At 43.6% G+C, this 18,627-nt stretch overlaps 2 protein-coding genes across 2 annotated transcripts in view; one reads left to right on the top strand and one right to left on the bottom strand.

The window, feature by feature from the left end:
- LOC120045325 (myocardin-like) overlaps positions 1–1,345 on the bottom strand; it is a 21,382-nt gene extending 20,037 nt beyond the window's left edge. The window contains exon 1 of the mRNA XM_038990207.1: positions 1,337–1,345. Within this exon, the coding sequence (XP_038846135.1) occupies positions 1,337–1,345 (9 nt within the window). The remainder of the gene's footprint in view (positions 1–1,336) is intronic.
- Positions 1,346–1,445: 100 nt separating this feature from the next.
- The window catches only part of LOC120045324 (growth arrest-specific protein 7-like), a 36,460-nt gene continuing 19,278 nt past the window's right edge, over positions 1,446–18,627 (top strand). The window contains exons 1-4 of the mRNA XM_038990206.1: positions 1,446–1,463; positions 1,664–1,779; positions 1,991–2,065; positions 15,190–15,268. Coding sequence (XP_038846134.1) covers positions 1,446–1,463; positions 1,664–1,779; positions 1,991–2,065; positions 15,190–15,268 — 288 coding nt within the window. The remainder of the gene's footprint in view (positions 1,464–1,663; positions 1,780–1,990; positions 2,066–15,189; positions 15,269–18,627) is intronic.

Below are 18,627 nucleotides of genomic sequence, written 5' to 3'. Positions count from 1 at the left end.
CTCTACTCTACACTACTCTACTCTACACTACACTACACTACTCTACTCTACTCTACTCTACACTACACTACACTACTCTACACTACTCTACACTACACTACTCTACACTACTCTACACTACACTACTCTACACTACTCTACACTACTCTACTCTACTCTACTCTACTCTACTCTACTCTACTCTACACTACTACACTACTCTACTCTACACTACACTACTCTACACTACTCTACACTACTCTACACTACTCTACACTACTCTACTCTACTCTACACTACTCTACTCTACACTACTCTACACTACTCTACTCTACTCTACTCTACTCTACACTACTCTACACTACTCTACACTACTCTACACTACTCTACTCTACACTACTCTACACTACTCTACTCTACACTACACTACACTACTCTACTCTACTCTACTCTACACTACACTACACTACTCTACTCTACTCTACACTACACTACACTACTCTACTCTACTCTACACTACACTACTCTACTCTACTCTACTCTACACTACACTACTCTACACTACTCTACACTACTCTACTCTACACTACTCTACACTACTCTACTCTACTCTACTCTACTCTACTCTACACTACTCTACTCTACTCTACTCTACACTACTCTACTCTACTCTACACTACTCTACACTACTCTACTCTACTCTACTCTACTCTACACTACTCTACACTACTCTACACTACTCTACTCTACACTACTCTACACTACACTACTCTACTCTACTCTACACTACTCTGCACTATCCTACACTACCATATCTACACCACACTACACTACACTACCATATCTACACCACACTACTCTACACTACCATATCTACACCACACTACTCTACACTACCATATTCAACACTACACTACACTACTCTACACTACTCTACACTACACTACTCTACACTACTCTACACTACTCTTCTCTACACTACACTACACTACACTACACTACACTACACTACACTACACTACACTGCACGCCACTACATTTCTCTACTCTACACTACACTTCTCTACATGGCACTACACTTCTCTACACTACTCTACATTTCTCTACACGGCACTAAGGCTGTAGAGCTGTAGTAGAATAACACATGATATAGTGAGAGAGACCTCGCTCCAAGCATCTGTTTGGTTCTGTTTTCATTTCTCCCACGGCTGAAACTTAATCACCACCAGGTGTGTGCTCAGGTTTTAACACTCGGCTAGCGTTAGTGTCAGACCGGGCTAACGTTACACTCTCTCTGAGGTGACAACACCGGGAGACGTTCGTAAAGAAACACTGGATACCGTACACTCAGACTTACAGTTTTCATTGAGACACAGAGGATCAGATTGAAACAGGTCGACAAGTATTTAATGCACCTCACTGTGTGAAATGTAGACGTTCTATACCATTGGCTGTGGTGCTGTAGAATGGAGTATGGCGCTGCAGTGATGAAGGCCTGGTATTTCCCCACAATACAATACAAACAGTAACTGTATGATTGAATGCATACCGTTAAGTACATAGAATGCAGTATCCCATCCCAACACTGAATGTTATCTGGTCGTATTATTTTTATTTTTTTGATTTATGTTACACTAAATATTGTTGTAGTGTATATTTCTGTGTTATTATTGTTGTTGTGTAGACGGATAAGAAGGACCCTCAGGGGACAAGCTGTATCTCAGGGTTTGAGGTCTTACTGCAGAAACAGCTGAAGGGGAAGCAAATGCAGAAAGAGATGGCTGAGTTTATACGAGAAAGGTAACTACAAAATCCCCTTTCATTATCTGAGCCGACCTGTCAACAATCCTGATCAGAACAATGTTTCACAACTCCTTTTTTATCTTGAGCAATTTCCTTTTCTTTTTTACCCAGATGTGCACTTTTCTATTTTGTACAAAACAGGAAAAATGACTCGCTAAGTAACGACATTCGATGGTAAATAAATTCCTTTTCTCCTTCCCTCTTTCAGGATAAAGATTGAAGAGGAATATGCCAAGAACCTCGCCAAGCTGTCACAGATTCCCCTCGCGGGACAGGAAGAAGGGTGAGTGGGTAATGACATCAATTCCTGCCGTGGTGCCTTTAAAAAAAAAGTTGCCTACACGAGCGTGTCGCCTCGCACACGCCGACGCTTAGGAAGACATGGCACAAGAAAATACAAGAAAACCTCTCCACATCAACTCAAAGATTCCATGTCAAAAGTCATTGCACAGATTATGCCAATTCCTAGCCAACTCCTAGCTGATTCCTAGCCAACTCCTAGCTGATTCCTAGCCAACTCCTAGCTGATTCCTTGCCAACTCCTAGCTGATTCCTTGCCAACTCCTAGCTGATTCCTTGCCAACTCCTAGCTGATTCCTTGCCAACTCCTTAGCAATTCTTGTAGATCTGAAAGGAGTTGGTGGGTGTACGGTATATACATACCATGCTGATAGAACAAATCATGTCTAGAAGTAGAGCCACTATACTGAGCTGGACAGCAGGGTACTATAAGGGTGTTATGGCATCATATCAGCCCAGAGTCACTGGGAAAAAGAAAGCGAGAGAGAAGGGGGACCCCTCTTCAGTCCGGCATTATAGGGAACCACACACTGTGAGCATCTCTTTGTCTGGTAAATTGGATCCTGTGGGGGACAGGCTGGCTGTATGATGGGGTTGCTAGGGGACAGGCAAGCTGTATGATGGGGTTGCTAGGGGACAGGCTGGCTGTATGATGGGGTTGCTAGGGGACAGGCAGGCTGTATGATGGGGTTGCTAGGGGACAGGCAGGCTGTATGATGGGGTTGCTAGGGGACAGGCAGGCTGTATGATGGGGTTGCTAGGGGACAGGCTGAGAGGGAGGGAAGGCTGTAATAAGATGTCTGCATACCACATTTACTACACAGTCATAATGAGTCACTGTACCAGACTGACCTAAAGTACATGAGAAATCTTCCATATGCACACTCTCAAATGTTGTGCACGCATTTGTTTTCCATCCCTGTTGGTGAGCATTTCTCCTTTGCCAAGATGATCCATCCACCTGACAGATGTGGCATATCAAGAAGCTTACTAAACAGCATGATCGTTACACAGCTGCACCTTGTGCTGTGGACAATAAAAGGCAACTCTAAAATGTGCAGTTTTGTCACACAACACAATGCCACAGATGTCTCAAGTTTTGAGGGAGCATGCAATTGCCATGCAGACTTCAGGAATGTCCACCAAAGCTGTTGCCAGAGAATTGAATGATAATTTCTCTACCATAAGCCACCTCCAACATCGTTTTAGGGAATTTGGCTGTACGTCCAACCGGCCTCACAACCGTAGACCATGTGTAACCATGCCAGCCCAAGACCTCCACATCCGGCTTCTTCACCTGCGGGATCGTCTGACACCAGTCACCCGAACAGATGATGAAACCGTGGGTTTGCACAACTAAAGAATTTCTGCCCAAACTGTCAGAAACCGTCTCAGGGAAGCTCATCTGTGTGCTCGTTGTCCTCAACAGGATCTTGACTGCAGTTTGGCGTGGTAACTGACTTCAGTGGGCAAATACTCACCTTCGATGGCCAACGACACACTGGAGAAGTGTGCTCTCCCGCCTATATCCAGCAACTTTGAATAGCCATTGGAGAGGAGTGGAACAACATTCCACAGCCCGCAATCAACAGCCTGATCAACTGTATGAGAAGGTGATGCATGAGGCAGAAGGTGGTCACACCAGATACTGACTGATTTCTTTAAGGTATCAGTGACCAACAGATGTATATCTGTATTCCCAGTCATGTGAAATCCATAGATTAGGGTCTAATGAATTTATTTCAATTGACTGATTTCTTTACATGATATTGTTGCATGTTCCCTTCATATTTGTCTTCAGTGTATGTTTCTAAGGGGGTGAGAATGGAGATGAGAGAAGAGAGGAATAATGTAGTATGATACTGATCTACAGTTAAGATGGTACAACACTGTCCTGAATTAGAGATATGATACTTCCCTACAGTTAACACTGAAACAAAGACGGTACAACACTGTCCTGCATTAGAGATATGATACTGCCCTACAGTTAACACTGAAACAAAGACGGTACAACACTGTCCTGCATTAGAGATATGATACTGCCCTACAGTTAACACTGAAACAAAGACGGTACAACACTGTCCTGAATTAGAGATATGATACTGCTCTACAGTTAACACTGAAACAAAGACGGTACAACACTGTCCTGAATTAGAGATATGATACTTCCCTACAGTTAACACTGAAACAAAGACGGTACAGCACTGTCCTGCATTAGAGATATGATACTGCTCTACAGTTAACACTGAAACAAAAACGGTACAACACTGTCCTGAATTAGAGATATGATACTTCCCTACAGTTAACACTGAAACAAAGACGGTACAGCACTGTCCTGCATTAGAGATATGATACTGCTCTACAGTTAACACTGTCCTGAATTAGAGATATGATAGTGATCTACAGTTAACACTGTCCTGCATTAGAGATATGATACTGATCTACAGTTAACACTGTCCTGAATTAGAGATATGATACTGATCTACAGTTAACACTGTCCTGAATTAGAGATATGATACTGCTCTACAGTTAACACTGTCCTGCATTAGAGATATGATACTGATCTACAGTTAACACTGAAACAAAGACGGTACAACACTGTCCTGCATTAGAGATATGATACTGCTCTACAGTTAACACTGAAACAAAGACGGTACAGCACTGTCCTGAATTAGAGAAATGATACTTCCCTACAGTTAACACTGAAACAAAGACGGTACAGCACTGTCCTGCATTAGAGATATGATACTGCTCTACAGTTAACACTGAAACAAAGACGGTACAACACTGTCCTGAATTAGAGATATGATACTGCTCTACAGTTAACACTGAAACAAAGACGGTACAGCACTGTCCTGCATTAGAGATATGATACTGCCCTACAGTTAACACTGAAACAAAGACGGTACAGCACTGTCCTGCATTAGAGATATGATACTGATCTACAGTTAACACTGAAACAAAGACGGTACAGCACTGTCCTGCATTAGAGATATGATACTGCTCTACAGTTAACACTGAAACAAAGACGGTACAACACTGTCCTGCATTAGAGATATGATACTGCTCTACAGTTAACACTGAAACAAAGACGGTACAGCACTGTCCTGCATTAGAGATATGATACTGCTCTACACTGACCTGCATTAGAGATATGATACTGCCCTACAGTTAACACTGAAACAAAGACGGTACAACACTGTCCTGAATTAGAGATATGATACTGCTCTACAGTTAACACTGAAACAAAGACGGTACAACACTGTCCTGAATTAGAGATATGATACTTCCCTACAGTTAACACTGAAACAAAGACGGTACAGCACTGTCCTGAATTAGAGATATGATACTGCTCTACAGTTAACACTGAAACAAAGACGGTACAACACTGTCCTGCATTAGAGATATGATACTGCTCTACAGTTAACACTGAAACAAAGACGGTACAACACTGTCCTGAATTAGAGATATGATACTGCCCTACAGTTAACACTGAAACAAAGACGGTACAGCACTGTCCTGCATTAGAGATATGATACTGCCCTACAGTTAACACTGAAACAAAGACGGTACAGCACTGTCCTGCATTAGAGATATGATACTGATCTACAGTTAACACTGAAACAAAGACGGTACAGCACTGTCCTGCATTAGAGATATGATACTGCTCTACAGTTAACACTGAAACAAAGACGGTACAACACTGTCCTGAATTAGAGAAATGATACTGATCTACAGTTAACACTGAAACAAAGACGGTACAACACTGTCCTGCATTAGAGATATGATACTGCCCTACAGTTAACACTGAAACAAAGACGGTACAACACTGTCCTGCATTAGAGATATGATACTGCTCTACACTGTCCTGCATTAGAGATATGATACTGCCCTACAGTTAACACTGAAACAAAGACGGTACAACACTGTCCTGCAATATGATGCTGGACTAGTAAAACCCCTTCTCTGAGTTTTATACCAATCTGTATCATCTGTCCTTTCTCATCTACTGTACTACTGCACCAGTGTTGTTGTGATAGAATGGCAGAGTGGAGTGGAATTGTTTCATATAGAATCTAAACGATGCCAGTGAGTTCTGACCACCCACGCCCACCGTGTCCAGAGAGAGCAACACAACACGATACTGTTATTATCAAATCAAATCGAATCAAATTGTATTTGTCATATGCTCCGAATACAACAGGTGTAGGTAGACCTTACAGTGAAATGCTTACTTACAAGCCCTTAACCAACAATGCAGTTTTAAGAAAAAATACGTGTTAAGTAAATAATAGATATGTAAAAATAACAAATAAAAGTAACTAATTACTTTAATTAAATAATTAAAGAGCAGTAGTAAAATAACAATAGCGAAGCTATATACAGGGGGTACCAGTACAGAGTCAATGTGCAGAGGCACCGGTATGTCGAGGTAATTGCGGTAATATGTACATGTAGGTAGAGTAAAGTGACTATGCATAGATAATAAACAGAGGGTAGCAGCAGCGTAAAATAGGGGGGGGGGGGGGGCAATGCAAATAGCCTGGGTAGCCATTTGATTAGCTGTTCAGGAGTCTTATGGCTTGGAGGTAGAAGCTGTTAAGAAGTATTTTGGACCTAGACTTGGAGCTCTGGTACCGCTTGCCGTGCGTTAGCAGAGAGAACAAGTCTATGACTAGGGTGGCTGGAGTCTTTGACAATTTTTAGGGCCTTACTCTGACACCGCCTGGTATAGAGGTCCTGGATGGCAGGAAGCTTGGCTCCGGTGATGTACTGGGCCGTACGCACAACCCTCTGTAGTGCCTTGCGGTCGGAAGCTGAACAGTTGCCATACCAGGCAGTGATGCAACCAGTCAGGATGCCCTCGATGGTGCAGCTATAGAACTTTTTGAGGATCCGAGGACCCATGCCAAATCTTTTCTGAGGGGGAATAGGCTTTGTTGTGCCCTCTTCATGACTGTCTTGGTGTGCTTGGACCATGTTAGTTTGTTGGTGATGTGGACACCAAGGACCTTGAAGCTCTCAACCTGCTCCACTACAGCCCCGTCAATGAGAATGGGGGCGTGCTTGGTCCTCTTTTTCCTGTAGTCCACAATCATCTCCTTTGTCTTGATCACGTTGAGGGAGAGGATGTTGTCCTAGCATCACACGGTCAGGTCTCTGACCTCCTCCCTATGGGCTGTCTCATCGTTGTCGGTGATCAGGCCTATCACTGTTGTGTCATCGGCAAACTTAATGATGGTGTTGGAGTCGTGCCTGGCCATGCAGTCATGAGTGAACAGGGAGTACAGGAGGGGACTGAGCACGCACCCCTGAGGGGACCCCGTGTTGAGGATTAGCGTGGCGGCTGTGTTGTTGCCTACCCTTACCACCTGGGGGCAGCCCGGCAGGAAGTCCAGGATCCAGTTGCAGAGGGAGGTATTTAGTCCCAGGGACCTTAGCTTAGTGATGAGCTTTGAGGACACTATGATGTTGAACGCTGAGCTGTAGTCAATGAATAGCATTCTCACATAGGTGTTCCTTTTGTCCAGGTGGGAAAGGGCAGTGTGGAGTGCAATAGAGATTGCTTCATTTGTGGATCTGTTGGGGCGGAATGCAAATTGAAGTGGGTTTAGGGTTTCTGGGATAATGGTGAGTGAGTGCTACGGATCCGTAGGCAGGTTACCTTGGTGTTCTTGGGCACAGGCACTATGGTGGTCTGCTTGAAACATGTTGGTATTACAGACTCAGTCAGGGACAGGTTGAAAATGTCAGTGAAGACTCTTGCCAGTTGGTCAGCGCATGCTCTGAGTTCATGTCCTGGTAATCCGTCTTCTACCCTGCCTGCTACCCTGCCTGCTGCCCTGCCTGCTACCCTGCCTTCTACCCTGCCTTCTACCCTGCCCGCTACCCTGCTTGCTACCCTGCTTGCTACCCTGCTTGCTACCCTGCCCGCTACCCTGCTTGCTACCCTGCTTGCTACCCTGCTTGCTACCCTGCTTTCTACCCTGCTTGCTACCCTGCTTTCTACCCTACCTGCTGCCCTGCCTGCTGCCCTGCCTGCTAGCCTTTCTTCTACCCTGCCTGCTATCCTGCCTACCTCCCTGCCTGCTACCCTGCCTGCTACCCTGCCTGCTGCCCTGCCTGCTACCCTGCCTTCTACCCTGCCCGCTACCCTGCCCGCTACCCTGCCTGCTACCCTGCCTGCTATCCTGCCCGCTACCCTGCTTGCTACCCTGCTTTCTACCCTACCTGCTGCCCTGCCTGCTGCCCTGCCTGCTAGCCTTTCTTCTACCCTGCCTGCTATCCTGCCTGCTCTGCCTACCGCCCTGCCTGCTACCCTGCCTGCTGCCCTGCCTGCTATCCTGCCCGCTACCCTGCCTACCATCTTCTATCTCTTCTTGATCCATCTTCTATCTCTTTTTGATCTACTATCTCTTGTTGATCTTCTATCGCTTCTTGATCTTATATCTCTTCTTTCTACCCTGTCTGCTACCCTTCCTGCTACCCCGCCTATTACCCTGCCTACTACCCTGCCTGCTGCCCTGCCTGCTACCCTGCCTCCTACCCTGCCTGCTACCTTGCCTGCTACCCCGCCTACTACCCTGCCTTCTGCCCTGCCTGCGACCCTGCCTACTGCCCTGCCTGCTACCCTGCCTGCTGCCCTGCCTCCTGCCCTGCCTGCTTCCCTGCCTGCTACCCTGAATATCTCTTCTTGAACCATCTTCTATCTCTTCTTGATCTTATATCTCTTCTTGATCTACTTTTTCTTCTTGATCTTCTATCTCTTCCTGATCCATCTTTTATTTCTTCTTGATATATCTTCTCTTCTCCGATGCCTCTCAAAGTGGCAGGGGGCCGAGCAGAGAGCAGCACCCTGATGCTGTAGGAATGTGCACACATCTTCCATTCAGAGTGATGCTTTGATGTGAACTGGTTAAAGACCCTCAGCTCCTCTCCATACCCACAGCCTGTAGTGCCTCATGGCCGTATGGGCCTGCTGCTGCCTACCTTCATGGCCCTTGGATAAATATTCTGCTAATGTTTGGAATGAAGGACTTAAGATGTGTGTTCAGAGGAGTTTAGTTTATTAGGATCCTCATTATCTACTGCACATGCAGCAGCTTATCTTCTTGTCAATATGGGGGCGCTGTTTTCACTTTGTAAAAATTTGTTCCCAAATTAAACTGCCTCGTACTCAATTCTTGCTCGTACAATATGCATATTATTATTACTATTGGATAGAAAACACTCTCTAGTTTCTAAAACCGTTTGAATTATATCTGTGAGTAAAACAGAACTCAAGTTGCAGCAAACTTCCTGTCAGGAAGTGAGAAATCTGAAATCGGGCACTCTGTTCCAGGGTCAGTTTATTAATTTGCATGTAATCTATGAGTCGACATGCACTGCGTACGATTTCCCCTAGATGTCAGTAAGCAGTGAGAATTGGAATGGGGTTGCTAGGTAGATCTGAGGCCGTATAAAGGCTCTTGGAACGGGGGGTGCACTCTTTTCAACGTTCGTCATGACGCGAGACAGACCTCAGGATGGCATTCTGAAAAGCTCTCGTTATAGGCCTTAGATATATACGGCTCTGATTTTATTCGATATAGGTGTTAAAAACATCATAATGTAGTTATTTTAAACCGAGTTATATCAGTTTATATCAGTATATTGCGATTTTCGGAATTTTCTTTGTGCTGCGTTATGAAGAGTTGGACACGTCTGGGCCACATAGCTAATGTTTGCTGCTAATTCCAAAGTTGAAGACGACAATATACAACCGAGCAACGATGATTCTGGACAAAGGACAACTTGCACAAGATTCTGATGGAAGCTCATCAAATAGTAAGAACTATTTATGCTGTTAATTCGTATTTCTGTTGAAAAATGTTAAACTATAATTCCGCCATTAATTTCGGCACGGTCTCGCTGTAACGCACGCTGTATGTCGTAGTAACGTTAATTTTAAAAATCTAACACAGCGGTTGCATTAAGAACTAATGTATCTTTCATTTGCTGTCCAACCTGTATTTTTTAGTCAAGTTTATGATTAGTTATTGATTAGATTAGGTGCCTCTCCCAAGATTTCTCCCGACATTTTGTTTGAAGTTTGGCTACTATTCACATTGTATAACCACGATTTGTGCCGATAAATATGCACATTTTCGAACAAACTCTATATGTATTGTGTAATATGATGTTATAGGACTGTCATCTGAAGAAGTTTGAGAAGGTTACTGAAAAAATTAATATCTTTTGCTGGTTTATTTGCTATCGCTAACGTTATGTTGAATGAATGGGGCTGTGTGGTAGGCTATTGTAGTAAGCTAATATAATGCTATATTGTGTTTTCGCTGTAAAACACTTAACACTTGAAATATTGGCTGGATTCACAAGATCTGTGTCTTTCATTTGCTGTACGCTGTGTATTTTTCATAAATGTTTTATGATGAGTAATTAGGTAATACACGATGGTCTCGTGTATTTATTCTAGTTGCTTTGGTGAGAGTTGTGATGGTGGCTGCAATGGTAAACTATGATTTATACCTGAAATATGCAAATTTTTCTAACAAAACATATGCTATACAATAAATATGTTATCAGACTGTCATCTGATGAAGTTGTTTCTTGGTTAGTGGCTATTTATATCTTTATTTGGTCGAATTTGTGATAGCTACTGATGCAGCAAAAAACTGATGGAGTAAGAAAAGTGGTGTCTTTTGCTAACGTGGTTAGCTAATAGATTTACATATTGTGTCTTCCCTGTAAAACATTTTAAAAATCAGAAATGATGGCTGGATTCACAAGATGTGTATCTTTCATCTGGTGTCTTGGACTTGTGATTTAATGATATTTAGATGCTAGTATTTACTTGTGACGCTATGCTAGGCTATGCTAGTCAGCTTTTTTACTGACGGGGGTGCTCCCGGATCCGGGTTTGGGAGGAACTAGAAGTTAATTTGTAAAAGTTAATTAAAGATATCATTTTCCAACACTGCATTATGTCACAGAACTTGGCTATGAAAACAGTTGACTTGCAGAATGTTCTAAAGTAACGGGAAACCGTTAGACGGTTCGGCTTTATCTCATATCCTCAGTGTTTACATCCTCCTAACCACCCGGTGAACTTGCCGAGGACCAGGCAGAGCTGTGAGATGGGCTGCCTTCTGGGTTATAAACTGTCTATGAACTTTTAAGGCTCTATTCAGTCTGTAAAGCAGATTCCGACATATGCACAGTTTACCGCGAATGCAATCTCCGCTAAAGTGGGAACATTGCCTTTAAATGTCAATCACTCTATAAAGCAGAACCTCATCTCTTTCTCTCTGTTTGGCAGGATCCACCCTGACTTGTCTAACATGGTGTGTTGTCTCTGTGGTCTAACATGGTGTGTTGTCTCTGTGGTCTAACGTGGTGTGTTGTCTCTGTGGTCTAACACGGTGTGTTGTCTCTGTGGTCTAACACGGTGTGTTGTCTCTGTGGTCTAACACGGTGTGTTGTCTGTGTGGTCTAATATGGTGTGTTGTCTCTGTGGTATAACACGGTGTGTTGTCTCTGTGGTATAACACAGTGTGTTGTATCTGTGGTATAACACAGTGTGTTGTCTCTGTGGTATAACACAGTGTGTTGTCTCTGTGGTATAACACAGTGTGTTGTCTCTGTGGTCTAACACAGTGTGTTGTCTCTGTGGTCTAACGTGGTGTGTTGTCTCTGTGGTCTACACATGGTGTGTTGTCTCTGTGGTCTAACACAGTGTGTTGTCTCTGTGGTCTAACACGGTGTGTTGTCTCTGTGGTCTAACACGGTGTGTTGTCTCTGTGGTCTAACACGGTGTGTTGTCTCTCTGGTCGAATATGGTGTGTTGTCTCTGTGGTCTAACACGGTGTGTTGTCTCTGTGGTCTAACACGGTGTGTTGTCTCTGTGGTCTAACACGGTGTGTTGTCTCTGTGGTCGAATATGGTGTGTTGTCTCTGTGGTCTAATATGGTGTGTTGTCTCTGTGGTCTAACATGGTGTGTTGTCTCTGTGGTCTAACACGGTGTGTTGTCTCTGTGGTCTAACACGGTGTGTTGTCTCTGTGGTCTAACACGGTGTGTTGTCTCTGTGGTCTAACACAGTGTGTTGTCTCTGTGGTCTAACACGGTGTGTTGTCTCTGTGGTCTAACACGGTGTGTTGTCTCTGTGGTCTAACACGGTGTGTTGTCTCTCTGGTCGAATATGGTGTGTTGTCTCTGTGGTCTAACACGGTGTGTTGTCTCTGTGGTCTAACACGGTGTGTTGTCTCTGTGGTCTAACACGGTGTGTTGTCTCTGTGGTCGAATATGGTGTGTTGTCTCTGTGGTCTAATATGGTGTGTTGTCTCTGTGGTCTAACATGGTGTGTTGTCTCTGTGGTCTAACACGGTGTGTTGTCTCTGTGGTCTAACACGGTGTGTTGTCTCTGTGGTCTAACACGGTGTGTTGTCTCTGTGGTCTAACACGGTGTGTTGTCTCTGTGGTCTAACACGGTGTGTTGTCTCTGTGGTCTAACACGGTGTGTTGTCTCTGTGGTCTAACACGGTGTGTTGTCTCTGTGGTCTAACACGGTGTGTTGTCTCTGTGGTCTAACACGGTGTGTTGTCTCTGTGGTCTAACACGGTGTGTTGTCTCTGTGGTCTAACATTGTGTGTTGTCTCTGTGGTCTAACATGGTGTGTTGTCTCTGTGGTCTAACACGGTGTGTTGTCTCTGTGGTCTAACATGGTGTGTTGTCTCTATGGTCTAACATGGTGTGTTGTCTCTGTGGTCTAACATGGTGTGTTGTCTCTGTGGTCTAACATGGTGTGTTGTCTCTGTGGTCTAACGTGGTGTGTTGTCTCTGTGGTCTAACGTGGTGTGTTGTCTCTGTGGTCTAATGTGGTGTGTTGTCTCTGTGGTCTAACAGGGTGTGTTGTCTCTGTGGTCTAACGTAGTGTGTTGTCTCTGTGGTCTAACAGGGTGTGTTGTCTCTGTGGTCTAACGTAGTGTGTTGTCTCTGTGGTCTAACACGGTGTGTTGTCTCTCTGATCTAACACGGTGTGTTGTCTCTGTGGTCTAACACGGTGTGTTGTCTCTGTGGTCTAACACAGTGTGTTGTCTCTGTGGTCTAACACGGTGTGTTGTCTCTGTGGTCTAACACGGTGTGTTGTCTCTGTGGTCTAACACGGTGTGTTGTCTCTGTGGTCTAACATGGTGTGTTGTCTCTCTGATCTAACATGGTGTGTTGTCTCTGTGGTCTAACACGGTGTGTTGTCTCTGTGGTCTAACGTGGTGTGTTGTCTCTATGGTCTAACGTGGTGTGTTGTCTCTGTGGTCTAACATGGTGTGTTGTCTCTATGGTCTAACACGGTGTGTTGTGTCTGTGGTCTAACACGGTGTGTTGTCTCTGTGGTCTAATGTGGTGTGTTGTCTCTGTGGTCTAACAGGGTGTGTTGTCTCTGTGGTCTAACGTAGTGTGTTGTCTCTGTGGTCTAACACGGTGTGTTGTCTCTGTGGTCTAACAGGGTGTGTTGTCTCTGTGGTCTAACGTAGTGTGTTGTCTCTCTGATCTAACACGGTGTGTTGTCTCTGTGGTCTAACACGGTGTGTTGTCTCTGTGGTCTAACACAGTGTGTTGTCTCTGTGGTCTAACACGGTGTGTTGTCTCTGTGGTCTAACACGGTGTGTTGTCTCTGTGGTCTAACACGGTGTGTTGTCTCTGTGGTCTAACACGGTGTGTTGTCTCTGTGGTCTAACATGGTGTGTTGTCTCTCTGATCTAACATGGTGTGTTGTCTCTGTGGTCTAACACGGTGTGTTGTCTCTGTGGTCTAACGTGGTGTGTTGTCTCTATGGTCTAACATGGTGTGTTGTCTCTGTGGTCTAACATGGTGTGTTGTCTCTATGGTCTAACACGGTGTGTTGTGTCTGTGGTCTAACACGGTGTGTTGTCTCTGTGGTCTAACGTGGTGTGTTGTCTCTGTGGTCTAACAGGGTGTGTTGTCTCTGTGGTCTAACGTGGTGTGTTGTCTCTGTGGTCTAACATGGTGTGTTGTCTCTATGGTCTAACATGGTGTGTTGTCTCTGTGGTCTAACATGGTGTGTTGTCTCTATGGTCTAATATGGTGTGTTGTCTCTGTGGTCTAACATGGTGTGTTGTCTCTGTGGTCTAACATGGTGTGTTGTCTCTCTGATCTAACAGGGTGTGTTGTCTCTGTGGTCTAACGTGGTGTGTTGTCTCTGTGGTCTAACGTGGTGTGTTGTCTCTGTGGTCTAACGTGGTGTGTTGTCTCTGTGGTCTAACGTGGTGTCTTGTCTCTGTGGTCTAACGTGGTGTGTTGTCTCTGTGGTCTAACGTGGTGTGTTGTCTCTGTGGTCTAACGTGGTGTGTTGTCTCTGTGGTCTAACGTGGTGTGTTGTCTCTGTGGTCTAACGTGGTGTGTTGTCTCTGTGGTCTAACGTGGTGTGTTGTCTCTGTGGTCTAACGTGGTGTGTTGTCTCTGTGGTCTAACGTGGTGTGTTGTCTCTGTGGTCTAACGTGGTGTGTTGTCTCTGTGGTCTAACGTGGTGTGTTGTCTCTGTGGTCTAACGTGGTGTGTTGTCTCTGATCTAACGTGGTGTGTTGTCTCTGTGGTCTAACAGGGTGTGTTGTCTCTGTGGTCTAACGTGGTGTGTTGTCTCTGTGGTCTAACAGGGTGTGTTGTCTCTGTGGTCTAACAGGGTGTGTTGTCTCTCTGATCTAACATGGTGTGTTGTCTCTGTGGTCTAACAGGGTGTGTTGTCTCTGTGGTCTAACAGGGTGTGTTGTCTCTGTGGTCTAACGTGGTGTGTTGTCTCTGTGGTCTAACGTGGTGTGTTGTCTCTGTGGTCTAACAGGGTGTGTTTTCTCTGTGGTCTAACAGGGTGTGTTGTCTCTGTGGTCTAACGTGGTGTGTTGTCTCTGTGGTCTAACGTGGTGTGTTGTCTCTGTGGTCTAACAGGGTGTGTTGTCTTTGTGGTCTAACAGGGTGTGTTGTCTCTGTGGTCTAACGTGGTGTGTTGTCTCTGTGGTCTAACGTGGTGTGTTGTCTCTGTCCTCAGTACTCTGTGGTGTCATATAGTGATAGTGTCATTTCTTATCTCTCTCCTCAGTACTCTTGGGGAAGCCTGGGCTCAGCTAAAGAAGAGTCTGGCTGACGAGGCCGAGGTTCACCTCAAGTTCTCCTCTAAGGTAGAACACATTATGTTACACTTTACTCAAATATAACACACTGGACTTTATTCTTTACTCAAAGGAAAACACTTTACACTTCAGAATGCAATTATATTCCATGTAATCTGTTGTGTACACTCTTAGAAAAAATGCTTCCAAAAGGGTTATTTGCAGAGGGATAGGGTTCTACCAAGAACTGTTTTGATCAGTTTGTAAGGCAAAGGGTTCTACCTAGAACCTATAACATTCTAAGAATCGTTTTAAGAAGAAGTTTTTTTTTATGATTCTTTGGAAGCCAGGGAGAGTTCTACATAGAACCACATATAATATTTCCCGGCATGCTCTATTGCAGGGAGATTTTCCCGAATTGTTTAGTTTATTCAGTGGTGTAAAGCACTTAAGTAAAAATACTTGAAAGTACTACTTATTAAGTCGTTTCTGGGGGTATCTGTACTTAATTTTACATTCCTAAAGACACTTATGTACTTTTTACTCCATACATCTTCCCTGACACTCAAAAGTATTTGTTACATTTTGAATGGCTAGCATGCCAGGAAAATGGTCCAATTCACTCACGTATCAAACGAAGATCCCTGGTCATCTCTACTGCCTCTGATCTGGCAGACTCACTAAACACACATGCTTTGTTTGTAAATGTTGTCTGTGTTGGAGTGGGCCCCTGGTTATCCGTAAATAAAAACTAAAAATAAAATGTTGTTTAATATAGGGAATTTGAAATGATTTATACTTTGTATTTTATTTTCAGTACTTAAGTACATTTTAGCAATTACATTTACTTTTGATACTTACGTATATTTAAAACCAAATGCTTTTAGACTTTTACTCAAGTAGTATTTTACTGGGAGACATTCACTTTTACTTGAGTCATTTTCTATTATTTCTATCTTTTCTTTTATTCAAGTATGACAATTGGGTACTTTTCCCACGTGCTTTTATAGTAATACAGTATCTGTGTTTTTGCATGCACGTTGATTGGTTGATACATTTGATGCTAAACAAAGATAAATAACATTCAGATTTCTTAATAAACTAATCCAATCTGTTAGTAATTGGATCTATTGCACCCATTACTGAGATGGTTGTTCCAGTTGAGATGATTGAAGTTGTCTCAGTATTCAGTCTTCCCTGCCCTGACACTCATTCTGAATGCATGTTGCAGGTGATCAACAATTCCACTTGTTGGATATCCTAACTCCGGCTGGATTCCAATAGGAATTAAACATCACATTGCAAACCAGCATAATGTGATTTGCAGGCCTGACGTGGCCTGTAAACCAGTAGTGATGGGGAAACTAAGCTTCCTGAAGCATTGAGGCTTTCCAATCAGTTGTCTTGAAAATATGTTAATTACTCTGAGTTTCTTTATTCGTTCACAATATACATTAGTGACATCTGCTGGTCAGTAATAGATAGCAATGTGTAATTATCAGATATACTTTTTTCCCCTCTACTGATGTAGGGAAAGGGAAAGGGGGATACCTAGTCAGTTGTCCAACTGAATGTATTCAACTGAAATGTGTCTTCTTAATCAAATCTTCGTGGCACAGCGATAAGTCGTTGGCTTTAGCACCGTACAATCAGTTGGAATATCACGTTCGCATCTTACGTCATGCTTTCCCTTTTGCCTTCAAGTTAACTATTTTGGCATTATTTAGGATGCTTAAGACAGACGTTTATACTATACTAAATCAAATAAATTATTTGAACAACAGTGCAGATAGTGTGGATTCACATAAAACTATTTTCAAAATAGTGCACCTTCAGCAGGATTCAACCTCACACCCTCATGTTCCAAAGTTTCCTACTTTACCTGCTAAGCTACCGGTCAGGTGTAATTACAAAACCCGAACTAAATCTATCCACGGTATCTACGGTATCCATTAGAGGTCGGTGTTTGAAAGCAGCTTCATCGAAGAAAGCACCGTAACCACAGCGAACTCATTGGGATCTGGGCATTTTGCAACAAGCACGTGATCAAACGATGCTTCGGATGTCATTGATGACGTGCTTCTGATGAAGTGATACACACATCGGCACACTGCTTCGAAGTTAGCTGCTTGGCGGGTTCGGCGCATACCTTGGAGCGCCAGTATCAAACGTAACATCACTATAAACCAAGAGTTTCACCATTGTGTTAGGGTATAACTAGGCCCTAAGAAAAACCTTATGATCAGTGGTGATTTTAGCATGTAAATCTTGGTGGGGCAAAAAAATGTTAGATACATGCCAGCAAAGCCACTACACAACACAACACTAAACAATATATTAATTGCACTATAATGGCGACAAGTGGTGCCCACAAACTGTTAGGGCCTACATAAAGCTATCTCAAGAGCAGAGCTTTATTTTCAGAACCATGGAGTGAATCCTTACCACCGCTACACCTGGCTATCAGCAGAGCCTTGTCTGGCAGCGAAATTATTCATTCAGTCTCGTTTACTGCCTTTTTAAAAAACATAGCTGATATGGCTGACCATATCTCCCTGGCATATTATATAATTTATGCAGCAGCATATAAGACATTTTTGGACTCACTTTGTTGTGCGCGGCAGTCCTACTTTGGCAAATTTTGTCATCAAAGAAAGAGAAAGATTTACAATTCTGAGTTGGATGACCGTTCAAAACGTATTTTCCCAGTCTGAGCACGTTTATTCCCGACTTCCCAGTTCCAATGCTTGTGGTTAGCAACTGTCACCAATTCCTTCCAAACAACTCATTGTTGAATTTGCGATTTCCACCTTTTAAAAAAAATAATTAAATGTATTTATTGAATATTCGAATCATACAGTATACTTGCAGTGAAGCCACTCAACAACGACATCATACCAGTCATCCAACAGATTCCCATTCAGAGCAACACACAGAAGCAACCAGGGTCAATGCCCTGCTCAAGGACATGTTGACTGATCTACCACCAGGGCAAAAAAACGTAAAACCGAACCCTCCAAGATCCCCCCACAGTTCCCCAATAGCTGTCCCTCAACCATTCGAGACCCCTCCCACACAATTAATTCCATTCCCCCAAGAACCCCCCCAAAGCACCAACAACCAACAGAATGAACCCCCACCCCGAAGAACCCCCCCAATGCACCAACAACCTTTTTTAAGGATCCAATACGTAATATTGTACACTTATCATAATTAGGTTTTAGTCCAGAGAGTACAGAAAAGTTATCTAGATCTTCAATGAGACATTGCAGGGATCTAGCTTGCGGACTTAATATAAAACTTGAGTCATCGGCATACATGGACACCTTTGTTTTTAAGCCTTGGATTTCTAATCCTCTAATGTGGTTATTGGATCTGATTTTAATAGCTAGCATTTCGATGGCCATAATGGATAGATATGGTGACAG

Source organism: Salvelinus namaycush, chromosome 4 (assembly GCF_016432855.1).
Source record: "Salvelinus namaycush isolate Seneca chromosome 4, SaNama_1.0, whole genome shotgun sequence".
Lineage (NCBI taxonomy): Eukaryota > Metazoa > Chordata > Actinopteri > Salmoniformes > Salmonidae > Salvelinus > Salvelinus namaycush.
This window is presented reverse-complemented; position numbering and strand designations above follow the sequence as displayed.